General features: G+C 40.9%; 1 protein-coding gene across 6 annotated transcripts in view; it reads left to right on the top strand.

The window, feature by feature from the left end:
- DENND5B (DENN domain containing 5B) overlaps window positions 1-15,712 on the top strand; it is a 157,214-nt gene that overhangs the window by 66,128 nt on the left and 75,374 nt on the right. For all 6 annotated transcript variants that reach the window (XM_074357616.1, XM_074357617.1, XM_074357618.1 and 3 more), the window contains one exon: window positions 1,542-2,208. In XM_074357616.1, the coding sequence (XP_074213717.1) occupies window positions 1,542-2,208 (667 nt within the window). The remainder of the gene's footprint in view (window positions 1-1,541; window positions 2,209-15,712) is intronic.

The raw sequence follows: 15,712 nt of genomic DNA, 5'->3' as shown, positions 1-15,712 counted from the left end.
AAGTCATTTGCTTCTGAATGTGTTTTTGAAAGTAGAACTGATGATCTTTGTTGATGGACTGGATGATGCGGTGAGAGAGAGGAGCACCAGAGAAAACTCTAAGACTCGGAGCAGCCCTTCTACCTCCTTGGAACCCCTGTGAAAGCCACCACCCTTGCATGCCTGAAGGCTCATGTCTTAAGAGGCACATCTGTTTCTGTAAAAGCCCTTCAGAGGCTTCCCCTTGTCCTCCTCAGACGCCTGGCATGACTCACCGGGGCCCTTCACAGTCTCGTCTCTAATGTCTCCTGCGCTCTCTCTCACGGCCCCCACCACGAATGGGTTTCAGTCCCTCCAGACTGCGTATTCCCTCTTCTGGGCTTTTGCACGTGTCCCCTCTGCCTTCTCCTTATCTCACGAGCACCTGTACTTATCCTCAGGTTTCCACTTGGACGTCCTTTATTTTGCCCCCAGTAGCTCCCTCCTTTCTCATTTATGTCCCCCTGCTGTGTCTTTCCCGCAGCAGCCTGTATTCACTCTGTCACAGCACTTCCCCTACTTTATGATTTTTAATCATCCGTCATCCTTACCGGACTGGAAGCTCCGGGGGAGCGGGAGCTGTGTCTCTCTCACCATTATCCCACCGTCACAGGGCCTCGCTCAGAAAGACACTTAGTAAGTGCTTGTTCACGGTTTGGAGGAAGGACATGTAACTTTTAAAGTGAATTACAGTTTCTTGGTAATCTGGATTTGGGAGAACTTCTAAATTTTACTCCTGATCAACTGTTAAATCTGGAAGAAAAAAAAGAAAAAGAAAAATGTAATATAGTAATGTATGGTAAAATTATTTCTATGCAGAAAGCATATTGTAATACTAAAGGAGAAAGAAATAGTAAGAAAATTAATAATGATTATGAATTACAAGTTCTGTTTTCCTTAGTCCATTTCAAGTTTTCTGTAATTTATTTTATTTCTTTTATTTAAAGTGTTTGAAGGAATCAATTCTAATTTCTTATGCCTTTTAAGTACCTTAAATATAGCATTTTTAACTCTTCATGTAATTATGTAATTTTATTGCCAAGTTTGACTCAATCCTGGGTAGTTCCCAAGACCAAAGGCATAATCTCTACTGGAAATAATCTAAAATGTCTTGTTTCTACTCTGCTGCTACAGTCAATAAAAAGTCATTCCAATTTTCAAAGTTTATTTTTCTGATAGAGTATCATATCGTTCAAAACAGCAAAAATGATGCTAATTTTATTATTCTGTGTTTAACTTTTTTCCATTTATCAAATGAGCCTTCACCTGTTTACATATTCCTCTGAAACATTATCGTTACTCCCAAAATAGTCCTTAAATATGAAATATTTATAAAGTGCCCTTGCATATTTTGTCTTCAAGTCATTGATGCAGCAAATGTCACGGATAAAGAGACTGAGACTTAGAGACGTTAGGTGACTTGCCGGAGGTCCCAGGCCCAGGTGGAGGCTCGCAGACATTTCTTTCTGGTCTGAAGTTGTTTGTGTGCGCGTTCTGATGCTTGTGCTCTCTTTCCCCTCCAGCTATGCATGCCTAAAGGGCTGTCGTTCAGAACACAAACTGACAATAAAGATCCCCAGTTCCACTCATTTATAATCACCCGGGAAGACGGTTCTCGCACCTACGGTTTCGTTCTCACCTTCTATGAAGAAGTCACAAGCAAGCAGATCTGCACGGCGATGCAGACGCTGTACCAGATGCACAACGCGGAGCACTACAGCAGCGTGTACGCCTCGTCGTCCTGCAGCATGGACTCGCTGGCCAGCAGCGCTGACGAGGGCGACACCACTTCCCTTTTGAAACTCCAGCGATACAACTCCTATGACATCAGCAGAGACACCCTGTATGTTTCCAAAAGTATCTGTTTGATCACACCACTGCCTTTCATGCAGGCCTGCAAGAAATTCCTTATCCAGCTCTACAAGGCCGTTACCTCACAGCAGCCACCACCCCTGCCGCTGGAGAGCTACATCCATAATATTCTCTACGAGGTGCCCCTTCCACCTCCAGGGAGATCGCTGAAGTTTTACGGTGTTTATGAACCCATCATCTGCCAGAGGCCGGGGCCCAGTGAGCTCCCCCTCTCCGATTACCCTCTGCGGGAGGCCTTTGAGCTCCTGGGGCTGGAGAACCTGGTGCAGGTGTTCACCTGTGTTCTCTTAGAGATGCAGATCCTTCTCTACTCACAAGGTAGGTCTGCCCTAGACTTGAGGTCTCCCCACAGCAGGTACTTATGCTCCAGCTACTGTATTTCCACGGGGTATATTATTCAAACCAAGTAATTCGTGGTCAGAAGTCTGTTCTGTTCTGTGTGAAAGGAGTGGGTTTGGGCAGGACCAGAGGCTGAGGGGTTACTTCTCTTTGGGCGGCAGTGGCTGTGGAGGGAAAAGGGAAGGAATATAAAAGCGTTGACTTGGATAACTTGAGTGTGTCTATTTTTTAATGGAAAAAGCCATTTTTTCCCCTGATAATACATAATCATCATAAACGAAACATTTGTTTTTATAGTGAAACTGAGAGAATCCTCTACCTACCAGGAACATGTAGACTTCTTATTTTTTTTACAGATTAGTAAAGGTTCACATCAAAACTCAGCTGATATTGGAAAGGGACACACAGAATGTTGACTCTGCAGCTCCCTAAGGCAGTTGGCTTTGGATCTCTGCCTGCGGGTAATTTCACGTTTAGCGGGAGAAGGGGCACAGACAGGCGTGTGGAACAGGCACGATTCTCCGAGGTCCAGCAGTCCCACTAAAGTTACGTAGTAGGGCTTTTCTGTTTGTTTTTTAATCCCAGAAGGAAATGATCTTTGTGATATTTTTCATTCAAAATTATCCCAAAACACCCTTAAGAAACCAACACAATTTGAGTTTTATTTTACTAGCGCATCCACTGTGACTCACGTTGAGTCTAGACTGGAGTACTGGTTCCAGCCTGAAAACGAGTTTGCAGAGCAGATAGAGATGTCTTAATGGACAGTGGATTGAAGGACAATGTGAAACGGTACCTGTGCACTGATGGGTCGTTTGAGAAATGTGGCGCTGATATTTGGGCTAGTGTTCTGCTACCTTGCGTTTAGGCTGGCAGAATAGTGCGGTCTCCTGACTGCTGCTGTCAGGCTGTGTTACCAGTTTCCTTTTTTTTTTTTTTTCTATTTTAAATTATAAATGGGGCTGAGCCAAGCAGGCTATATTTGTACTTCCCCATCTTGTGTGTGTGTTGACACTGTTTGTGTGTTGACAGCCCTTCACGAGGTTGTATTTTCTTCAGTTTATCCTACATAATGTTGTCTGATAATGTGTTCCAGTGTCTCAGTTTTGTTGTTAGGAGTTCTTGTCTAATGACTAATCTAAATTCTTTCCTAAATTCTCACTCACTTTCCCTCGCTTTCTTAGTGCAGGTTATTACCTGCAGGTCGCTCTTTTGTATCTGAAATATTTAACTTTAAGTAATTCTCTTTTCCTTTCCATGTCTTTCTTTCTTGCTTTTTTCCCTGAAGTGGGTAGGGGTCAGAGAGTTGCTGGGAGGGGCAGGGGCCTGGAGGTTAATAACCCTCAGGTGTAACAGCTTATTAGTAAAAATAATTTTAGATCCTACATTTACAAGGGATCTTTCTGGTCATTGAGTTCTGTTTCCTTATGTTCTGCCTAGAGAAGCAATTTGGGCCAGAAAGAATATTGGTGTTTGGAGTGGTAACAGTCATGAGTTCACATCTCTGTTCTGTCACTTACTAACTGTAGCCATGAACAAGTTAGTAATTTTCCTGAGTGTCAGTTCATCTTTCCGGGGGTAACAGATTTTTTCCTTCCTCTCTCACTGATTTATTGTGAAAGTTAAATAAGAAAGCCTGCACACGGTACTTAGGGCACCATTGCTGACTGAATGACAGCCCATGTTGTTGTGATTGTGATTTGCTTTATTAGTCCTACATTAGCCCTCTGTAAGTTATGCAGATCTTAAGTTGTGAGGGTCCAGCATATTACCGCGTTTAAAGTATAACCTTGTTAAACAGTCAAGGCATTTGTTTCAGGGTTGAGAACGTAATACATGTTCTCTGACACTAAATGTCATGCTTTTTAAAGGAAAAAAACCCCTTCATTATCACACTTCCTGTTTTAAGTAGCACTGTATGTCTCACTGCTTGGTCTGTCCTGAGCTGTTTTATCTTTCTGCTCCGTTTGATTAGCTTATCCCATTTGGTTTATGGAGTCTGTTGAAAAGTTAGAGTTAATTAACATCTACCTACTTATTTCAGTTTCAAGTTAATGAGTATTTATGAGCATGTTTTGTACTCACATGAGTAGTTTTTGGTAACTTGGTCTTATGCCAAGAACAAGAGTGAATCCTGAGATTGCAGAACGCTACATATGTTTTCTTAAGTGTCATACAAAAAAAAAAAAAAAAAAAAGCGCCCCATGAAGTAATTTTCTAACCATTCATGGAAATCACTTTATATTAGGAATTATACTACTAAAATGCCTTATGCACTTTGGATTTTCTCCCCCTACATTTAATCCTCTCATCAGTGAGTTACTACGGGCCATGCTTTTATGAAGGAGGAAATGGAGGCTCAGGGAAGCTTAGTAACATACACAGGATCACACAGCTATTAGGTAATGGGGTAGAGCTGAGAACAGGCTCGGATCAGTCTTTCTCCAGAGCAACCACACGTTAACACACGTGGACAGCACAGTTATCCACATGTTAACTGTAGAGGGCACTGCACTTAACCTCTCCTTCTCTGTCTCAATATTTATTTTTAAATTATAAATTCACCTCTGAAGGTCTTTTGTAAAGGTACCATGTTAAATAATTGTAGAGTATCTGTGTAAATGCAGATTTTAACAGTGACAATATCTCTTCTGTTAGAAAAAGACATTTCATTTAAATGACTGAAATAAGAGAGCTGTTATGTTGATTTGTACTCTGGTGCCCTTCTTCATTTTTCCTGACTGTGTTCAGGGGTTTTAATAACATCTGATATTTCATTTTTTGTTCACTGATGCCATAAAATTTAAAAACATTTGCCTTGAACAATTACCATGAAAACCCAAAGCGAATCAAAATAGTTGAATTTCAGTGATAAAAATGTCCTTCTAAACTGATTAAAAATTCTGGTCCACAGCCCATTTAAAGCGATCCAATCTGTTATTCAGAGAATGTGTACATCACAGTCACTTTGCAGTGGTAACTAGCTAGAAATTTTAAGTAGAGAATGAACCCAAGAGGTAAAGGCTCTTTTCTAGGACCCCAGGTCAGAAAAGAACACTGTTCTTTTGCCGCCGAGAAATACCTGGAGCAAGACAGTGGGAGTATTGGAGTCTGATCATCTGTTCAAAGGAATAGGGGAGGAATAAAAGAGAGGAATTTAAACACCAGCCTCTGACTGTTGGTACCAGTAATTAAAGTCTCAGGAATATTTTGGGGCCTTGCTTACCTCCTTTGTTCACAATGGAAATAAGCAGTTACCCACAGCCCACGCTGCACACCTGCCTGTGGGCCTTCACAGTACTCCTTGCCTTCCTCTCCCTCTGCAAGTTGTGCATGAATTAACCTTGTCAGAAGGCAGGAGCTGCTTGAAGTTTTCTTGAAGAAGTTGGAAACCTAAACACAGGTTGCTAGTCATGCTAACACAGGTTGCTAAACATTCTAACTTGTTGGTTATGGAATTTATAAATTATAAAAGCAAATTTGATATTTTGATGGCAGAAGGTGGGTTCCCATGACCTGACCTATATCCTAAGAGAGTTAGAAATTGAGCAGCTTAGGCCAGTGTTTTTATACTACTAGTTTTATTTTGTGATAAGCAAAAACTTAAATATTAAGACATATTTCTTAACAAGCTTTCATTATATATTCAAGACACGGATCCTTGGTCAGTTATATGAGTGGCACCTCTCTCCTTCCAATTTGTGGCCCTTTGTTTCCTTTTAGGGGTCTTTTGATGAATTAAGATACTCTTAATATTCATAAATTCCAATTTACTGATCTTTTAACTGATGACTGAACTTTCTATTCTATTTAAAAAATCCTTCTCTATTCTGAGTACATAAAAATAGTCTGCATTTTTTTCCTAAATGTTTTAAAGTTACATTTACTATTTAAGGCCTTTGTCTGCAAGAAATTGATTTTTGTTTATGTTGTGAGGAAGAGATCAAATTTAGTATTTTGGAAATATCTGTAACTGGTTGTTCTAGCACGAGGGACTGAATAGACCACTCTCCCTCCCTCTGATCTGCAGGCCATTTCTGTCATGGAAGTTCCTGTATGTGAAGGTCCTTTATATATTTCGGGGCTTTCCATTTCTTCTGCCAATTTTTCTGTCCCTGTAGTAAACCATGCTGTTGTGTGATTATTAAAGCTTTAAAGTAATGGTTTCTTATAGGGCAGTTCTCTTCACCACCTTCTTCTTATTAAAATTTCATTGAATCCAGTTTTGGGACAATTAACATATTTAGAATATTGAGTCTCCCTTTCATGAAAGTGAAATATCTCTGCATTTATAAGGTCTTTCTTTAACGTCTCTCAGTATAGTTTTGTAACAGTAAAGTAGATGGTAATGTGCAAATAATGACGGTTTTGTTAGTTCTCCTCCAGTCCTTGTCACCTTTCTTTCTCTTCCTTGCCATGCAGTACTAACGAGGCTCTCCCGTGCAACAGAGAACGGAGTGGACAACAGCAGGCATCTTTGTCTTTTTCCCGATGTTAAAAGGAATCCTTTTAATGTTTCAGTACTAAGTATAACATTTGCTCCAGTTCTCGGTAAATACCTTGTTACCAGGTTAAAGGAGTTTCCTTTTATTCCTAGTTTGTTCAGAGTTTTAAAAAAATCATGAATGCATGTTGTATTTTATTGAATGCTCTTTTTGCATCAAGTCAGATTGTGTTTTTCTCCTTTTAAATCATTTAATAAGGTGAAAAGTCTTCATTCCTCCCTGTTATTCCTGAGACAAGCCTGAGTTGGTCGTGGTGTATTACTGCCTTCCTGGGATGTTTAGTTTGCTTACATTTTGCTTAGAAGTTCTACATCTATGTTTTTATTGATTTGGCTTATAATTTTTGTTCCTTGTACCTCTTGCCTGGTTTTTGGTATTAAGATTATTCTAGCTTCATAGAATGAATTGGAAAGTATTCTATTTTTTTCTGGGAGATAAAGTAGAAGAGGATTGATTTAAGGTTGTAATTATTTGGTCTGTAACTATTTGAGGTAACTTGTCTGTAAACTGTTTGGCCTTGTTGGGAAGATCTTAAGTACCAGTTCAGTGTCTTTAATGGTTTATTTCGGATTGTTCTTTCTCCTCCCACTTCTCCCTCCCATTCCTCCCCTGTCATCGTTCTCATCACTGTCATCAGCATTAGCTGGAGACAGAGATCACATATTTTTTATTATCCCACAGGCCGCCCCCCGGTCTTTGACCATGATCCCTTACAATAGCGAAAGAACCCCAGCAGTTCAACGCTGCTGGCACATTACTTGTCCCGTTCAGTCATTACCGGTTAGTTCAGTGTATCATCCTGTTGTATGAAAATGTCTCCCAGGGCCAGGCCACTGAGGTTTGCAGGCTTCCATTCCCTCTTGTCAGGGTCCAAAAGCAGCAATATATAGCTTCCCCCTTTCAAGGCTTCTGGTATAATTGAGCTGAGAGGCAATGTCATCTTTTGCTCTGAGCCCCTTTCAAGGTGTTAATGTAATATTGGATTTCTCTTATTACATAATCACTTATTCATTTCTTTATCCTTAGCCACTGTTCCTCTTTCTTTCCATTTATACCCAGACTTCCCCTCCTTTGGAAGGGACGTTGGGTCTGGCCGTGGTGCTGGTTCAGATTGCAGGCAGCAATGCCAGTGTAGCAGGTATCTGCCCCTCAGTCCACTAGCATTCATACCGGGCTCAGGTTCCGAAGTACAGAGCTGCTGGGCTGTTCTGCCTCACTGTTCACCCTAGTTTTGCTGGATGGGGTGAAGGCACAGTCCACCCCATCGGGCTCTTAGGAATTCTGAAATAGAGATTTAAAAATAGAGTTTCAGTTTCTTGGGACTCATCCCTGCTCCTGGCACTTGTAACTGTAGTCCTGGTCCTCCGTCAAGTAGGAGAAAGACAGCTGAATTGATGTAGGGAAGAAAATAAAAAGTGTACTGACATACCAGCATCCTTCCTCCTTGGGAAAAAGTGTAATCATGCCAGCATCCATCTCTATTCCCCTTTCCCTGGACCCACCGGAAGAGCAGAAGTATCTGTCTAGTGGGGACCCGCCCTCGGGGCCCCAGTGTTGAGTGTGAGCACACGCTCATGAAGGCATGTAAGTCAGCCCCGTGTGCCTTTGTGTCACCCATTTGAGACAACAGATGTTTCAACTGCCTCTTGTAATTCTCTATTGAACCATCACTATGAGGATGACAAGCAACGTCGTGTGTCCATCTGATGTGGCATCTCTTCTCCCACTGCCGGACACCATGTGCCATGAGTGTGTTGTGTCCCTTAACCTGAAGATGCGCGACTTGGCGGCCCACAGTGGTAGGGTACCTTCCGTTCCAGGCCTCTGGTAGTATTTTAAGCATTTGCATCTCCTGCCTCGTATGCAAAGCCCAGTGCGAAGGTCTGTTCCTGGTAGGGCCCATTCACAGCCCCCCAGCCGGGGCTGCTGGCATCTCTCCAGGGCAGCCTCCTTGCCTGCTGCATGTCTACAGTAGGGCGTTCCCCCTTGGGGGTCCTCCCCACAGCCGTCTACAGCCTCTGTCTCTCTTGCTGGCAGACAAAACAATTCTTGTTGGCAGTTTGTGCCTCAGAGCGTGTAAAGGTGTTGTGTCTAGATTCAGCCCATCTCCGCATTCCTGCAGCGCCCCCGTCTCCACTCGTTTCATGGACCCAACTGCACTTCACAGGAGTGCACGAAAAAGGAGTCCACTTGGTGGTTACAGTCACTTCCCAAACCTGGAAGGGGGTTCTTCTGTCGGGCATCAACACACTCTATTTTAATGTGGCCCGTAAATTCCCAGGGTGATTTCCATATGACTGCACTCCATACAGGCATGCTGCTAATAGTCCAGTTTTCCACTATCCCTGAGTCCATAAAAACCCAAGCGTATGGTCTTTTCCCATGGTTCAGTGCCTCCCTCACTGCTAGAGCAGCACACAGGTCAGCCCACCGAGCCCATCTGGGTTTACCTTTTTTGATCAGAGTGGTCGCCGTTCACCTTGGAACTGTCATCCATAAACCAAGCAGCTCTTTGTTGGTCAGTTGACAGGAGTCTAGACTGTCCAAGTGACAGTAAATTCTGGCAGCTCCTCACTGAGTTCCAGAGTCAGTCCTCTGGGAAAAGAAGCTCCTGGTGGTATCTCCTCCTTGCCTTCTCCTTGTAACAAGATCTTGTGTAAACAGTGTCCATTTTGTCAGGGAGCTCTTCTGTGCACTGCCTTCTTCATTAGAGTGTCTTTCTGACATCACCCAAGACATCATGGGTTTCTTGGGTTTCAGAGTTATTTTATGTCTTTCAGTGATAGGGGCAGTTTAGACTAACGTCCGATGGCAGGCTAGGAATGGCCTCTAAAATGGAAATTCTCTAGGCCAGCATCCCAGTGGTTGTCACTGAGAGGTGCTCACAGGCTTTTGCTGTAGCCCCAGTCTGTGCGCCACATAGAGCTTTGTACAGTCTGTTGTACAGGCGCCAGCTTCTGGTCTACAACGCAGCGTGGGCTCGAGCAGTCTTACTCCCGTTTAGCGTGTCCAGTTAACATCAAGGGCCGTTGACATGCCTTCTGTTTTACTTCGGGGGGGGGTTCCCCATTTAGACATACTATTTATTCCCATAAACCATTCGGGTAAGCCTGTTTAAACATTCCAGTTTTCACCCAAACTTCCACCTTAATCCAGTCAGTCTTAACATTTCTGATTTTCTCTCAGTCTGTGCGTAGCCTGTGTTAAGACTTCACCAGCAGGTTTTGGTGTCACAGAGCATGAGGCCCCATCCAAGTGAAGGAGTCCAGAAAGCTCTCTTCTCCGCCCCTTGACCATTTTAGCCAGCAGCTGGTTGAGCGAAGAGACCCTGGTCCTTCTGGCAGTCTTTATCTTGATGAATCTGCCTGACCGCTGCCCCAGGTGATTTCAGGTCTGGTTTCTCATAATCATTGCTTTTCCTGTGTCTTAAATTCCTCCAAACTGGGTAAATAGGCCCTTAAATGTAGGGGGACCAGCAGGAGCCCCTTTGATCCACCCAGTCTCAGATAGTGCTGCGTTAAGACCTTTGTTTCATCCCCATCAGTGTCCGTTTTATGCATCCCATTTCTTAATAACCATCCAGATGTCCATCCTGCTAGGATGGGTCCCTTGACACTCTCCTTTCTTTTTCCTCTTTTCCACCCCTATCAATATTTGCTTTATTCACCCAGTTCCTTAATAGCTGTTTAAAAATTTCCACCCTGCCGAGACCAGTCTCTTGACTCTTTCCTCTGCCCCCCCCACATTTGCTTTTTAATTAATATAATGTCTTTATTAACATCTGTTAAAATTCATGAGGGGAAGCTGAGACTGGCTTCTCTGACTGTAGGGTTACGTGGGTTGCTGATGCAAGAGGGGCCCACGGTACTTACCATGACCTGGGGATTGGCCTCTTTGGTTGTGAATATCCCGATTATCATAATGCCAGCCCCACAAGGCTTGCATATGAACACTGTCAGTGCCTTCACCTGGGGTGTCCCGCTTAACTTTTATAGGGGAAGTCGGGCAGTCCCCCTTCTTAGTGTAAACAGACTTTACAGGAGCTTTTGTCCAGTGCACCGGGCTGGCTGTTCCCTCGGGAACAACCCGCTGTGTGTCTGGATCATGAAGAGCCATCTGTGATTGTCCCGTAGCTGTGGGTCCTGCCACTCTGCAGCATTTAACAGTGGGGATCCTGCTCCTAAATTTCTCTGTTGGTCCTTGTTAGTAAAGCTTCCTCAGAATACCAGTTTACCAAACGAGACAGCTCCTTCATACTGAGCGCCCGGTCTCGGTAGTTTCTTGGTTTTGCCCTTCCCACACGCCACGTGGACTTTGGTGTGCTTTGTTGTCCCCGAATAGTTTTTCCCTTTGGAGGCAGCTCTGAAGCCAGTTGGCCCAGCATCAGAGTCTGACCCAGCACCCTCTTAACTTCATTTTAGCTATTACAGGTAACAGTAATCAAGGGATTGTCTATTTCACTGTTTCTCATTGGTTTGCATTTCTTTACGCATCTATCGAAACAACTCCCCAGGAGTTGGATCCATCAATAAAGTCCATCGATAACTTTTACCTTCAGTAGCTTATCTCAGCATAGCTGCTGCTCTACACCATGGCTGACCGTACAGCCACCAAGGAATCAAAGGTTCCTCATCCCCTGCCCTTTGATCCTTTCTCTTCCTAAACCACATGCTTCTATGAGGCTGGGTCATTCTGTTGAATCCTATGTTTTCTGACACCAAATGAGAGCTTCTTTCCTCCCAGACACCTGTCAGATCTGATACCGACGATTCAGTCCACTCCTGACACTAACTGCCTGGAGTTAACATCGGATTCCACAGGCTTCTGGGCTTGGTTTATGCAAGACTGCCCTCACTTCACACACCAGCCACAAGCAGGGTGCCAGGCTACTTCCCACAGCGCCCTTTCAGGCTCCATGATTCGCTGAAACGACTCACCGAGCTCAGGAAAGCACTGTACCTGTTGTCACCATTTACTATAAAGGAAGCAACTCAGGAACAGTCAAGTGGAAGACACGTTTAGGAGGAGGTATGTGGGGGGGATACAGAGCTCCCATGCCCCTCCAGGCACAGCTCCCTCCCAGCACCTCAGCATGTTCACCAACCTAGAAATGCCTGTTTCTTCTTGTATCAGTTTTTGTTCATTTCTGTTTTCTCTAGGAGTAATTTTCTTAACTTTCAGATTATTGACATAAAGTCTTAATACTTCCTTCTTAATCTCTGCTGTATTTGTCGTTTGTCCCCCTTTTCTTCCCTAATACTTTTATTTGTGCCTTCTCTCTTTTTCTCTTTATTTTTTTTCCATAAAATGTGTCAATTATATTATTCTTTTTAAAGAACTAACTTTTACCTTTGTTTATACTCTATTGTATCCTTTGTTTTCTGTTTTATTAATTTCTGCTTTTGTTTCTTACTTCCTTTGGGCTCATTATTTGACACCCTACCTTCACCCTCAAATATTAGCATTTGAGTCTTGTGTTAGTTGCATCCCACAAGTCTTGGTATCTGATATTTTCATTATTCAGTTCTAAGAATTAAACATTTTTTATTTATTTTGACTATTTGTTTTGCTTTTCTTCCTCTTTTTTTTCTTTTTTGCCTTCTTTTGAAATAATTGAAATGTTTTCTCTCATTTCCTTTTTTTTTTTCCATTTAATTGGTGTAGATGACATTTGCTCTGTTTCTCTTTCTTAATGGTAAATTTTGAGATTTTTAACATGAACAGTTAGTCGTATTAATCAGAATCTTTAAAATACAGATACTCTAAAAATGCTTTGACGCCAATCACCCCCATCATGGCTTACTTACTACAGTTGGTCAGAATTTTGATGTTCCTAAGATTAGGTATTTTTCTTTTATATGCTTGCTTTGTTTAAACTGACTCATAATTGCCATTTTTTTGAAAATTCACTTTTCATTTTGAACCTTAGGTATTTCTTCTGGGATCAGTCTCCTCCTTCCTGAAGTATATCCTTAGAAGTTCCTTAAATGAGGTGGCATTCTCTATTAGATTTTGTTCATCTGACAGTGTTTTTATTTTGTCCTTGTTTTTAAAAGATGGTTTCATTGGATATTAAATTGTAGGTTATAAGTTTTTTCCCTCCACTATCTGTCAGCACATTGTGTTCTACTGTCTTCTGGTTTCTCCTGTAGCCATTGAGAAGTCATCTGTCACAACCTTCCTGATTGTCCTTCCTTGACCAGAAGTCTTTTTTCCGTCTGGCTGTATGTATGATTTTCTGTTTGTCTTTGGTGTCCTGAATTTTGACTGTGATTTATCTAGATGAGAGTTTCTTTATTTGTGCTGCTTGTGATTCATTGTGTTTCCTGAAACTTAGGGTTAATATATTTCACCAGTTTTGGAAAATTCTCAGCCATCTTTCTATATTTTACTTCCATCTGTCTTTTTTTTTTTTATCCTCCTGAAACTTTAATTAAATGTATTAATCTGTCTTATCAGTCATCTATATCTCTCAACCTTTTTTTCTGTCTCTTTGTCCCTATGCTTTATGCTGGTTGATTTATCTCCCAGCTTATTAATTCTCTTTTTACCCATGTTTAATCCAGTTAACCCTTCCTTTGATGTTTTAATTTCAGTGGTCCTATAAATAGTCTTACTCCTAATTCTTCCTTTAATTTCTTTAAACGTATTAACATACATATTTTATATTCTTTCTCAGATAAATTTAGTATCTCATGAGTTGAGAATTGAGGGTTTATTCCTTCAAGAAGGGTTTGTATTTTCTTTAACCAGGCACCCGAAGTCACTGGCAACACAGGTTTGTTTTAAATTAAAAGTCTCACCTTAGTCTTTCTTTGGGCCACACAGATGGCACGAGAGCCCCAAACATTCCTGAGAACTAGCCAGTAGATACGAGTTTGCAGGGATGCTTTTTTTCTCCCTTCTGCCCAGGATCAGGGCCAGGACAGACAACTTTCTTTCCCTGGCAGTACAGATTTTTTTGTTGTACCATTTTGTTTTTGTTTTTTCGTTTCTTGATCTCTTTTCCCTGAGGTTGTTGCCCTTTTTGGTTCTAGCTTTATACAAGAGGATCTACCATCTGAATTCCAGCCCTTCTTGGACTTTGTTCCTCAACATACACAAAAGTAAAACCGAAGCTCCAGTAAAACGCCCCAGAGACAGCCAGACTCTTCTGCTTTATGACACTGGACTCCTGTTGCCATTTTGTTCCTGGCCTCCCATGACTTCCCTTATTTTCTTTAAATTCATATAATCACATATTGTGTGTTTTACAGTTTTTTTTTTTAATTTAAAAAATTTTTAAATTGAAGTCTAGTCAGTTTACAATTTGTCAATTTCTGGCATACAGCATAATGTTTCAGTCACACATACACATACATATATTCATTTTCATATTCTTTTTCATTATAGGTTACTACAGGATATTGAATATAGTTCCTTTACAGTTATTTTATTTAGCATTTTTAGGTTAGTTTAGGAGCCCTAGTCCACAACACTGCAATAAATAGAACTTTTTAAAAAAGATCACTAAACTAAAATTAAAATGAACAGATTGGTTGTGACAGTTATTGTAGAGTATAACAACTGCTAGGCATGTTACTGTAACTATTAAAAATGTAAAATAGGAAAACAATCCAGATCTTTTTTCTCTTTTACCGACTATATTTAACCACCATTAAGTAATTTCAGTACATAGTATGTACGTAAATACTATGTTTTTGTTTTAACCTCTGTTGAAGCAGTAAGAGATACTGTTTTCACAGGTCCTTATGAGTGTTAGAAAATTATATCTTTATGAATGTATAGATATGCATATATTTATATGGAACTATATTTTTATTTAAAATTATAAATTAAGTAAGACCTGTTAATATAGAAAACAATTCTCAGTGAATATATAGTTCATTACCTATTTTGCAAGCCTATTTGACTTTGAAACATATGTATACTTTTTAAAAACATCATCTTATGTTAAATAAAAAATTCTTCTGAAGGAGAGAGTATAACTCAAGTGGTAGAGTGTATGTTTAGCATACACAGGGTCCTGGGTTCAATCCTCTAAAAGTAAATAATATGGAAGTAAACCCAATTACCTCCCCCTCCAAAAGAAAAATAAAACAAAACAAAAAATAAATTTAAAAAAAAATCCTTTTCAAGTCAGATTCAAATTATTTGTTCTCATAGATTATCCATTCTGGGATGATTACTCTTTGCACAGATTATTTCCATATATATTAGATTCAGCAAGTTTTAAAATTGTGGTAAGAAAAAAAACAGATAAAATTTACCATCTTAACTATTGCTTAGTGAAAAGTTCTGTAGCATTAACTATATTCACTGTTGTGCAGCCAATCCCCAGAGCTTTTTCATCTTGCAAAACTGAAACTCTCTACCCAGTAAACCCACTCCTCTCAGCCCCTTCCTGACAACCGCCATTGTGGGTCTAGTTCTATGAATTGACTAGATACCTCATGTAAGCGGAATTAAACGATGTTTATCTTTTCGTGACTGGCTTATTTCACTTAGCATAATGGCCTGAAGGTTCACCCATGTTGTAGCAGGTGTTAGGATTTCCTTCCTTTTTAAGACTCAGTAAAACATTCCATTGTGTACATATACCACATTTTGTTTATCCACTCACGCATTGATGGACAAAAGGTTGCTTCCACCTTTTGACTCCTGTGAATAATGGTACTCCAAACATAGATGTGCAAGTTTGTCTCCAGGACCCTCCTTTCAGTTCTTTTGGGCATGTATGCAGAAGTGGGATTTTAGCAAGTTTTTAGTACCTGACTGCTTCCTGATGCTACCAAACATATGTTGGTTTTCCGTGTTAATAATATAGATCCGCTTTTAATGGCTTCATATTAAATTATATAACTGGCCATAAATCTAGCCCTTTTGTTATATCCTTAGGGTATTACAGACAATGTACTGGTTATACATGACACTTTATACATATGCATCCATGTACATATGTTTTTGTATATTTATGT

This window comes from Camelus bactrianus, chromosome 34 (genome assembly GCF_048773025.1).
Source record: "Camelus bactrianus isolate YW-2024 breed Bactrian camel chromosome 34, ASM4877302v1, whole genome shotgun sequence".
Lineage (NCBI taxonomy): Eukaryota > Metazoa > Chordata > Mammalia > Artiodactyla > Camelidae > Camelus > Camelus bactrianus.
The sequence above is the reverse complement of the archived record's forward strand: the minus strand, read 5'-3'. Positions and strand labels throughout refer to the sequence as shown.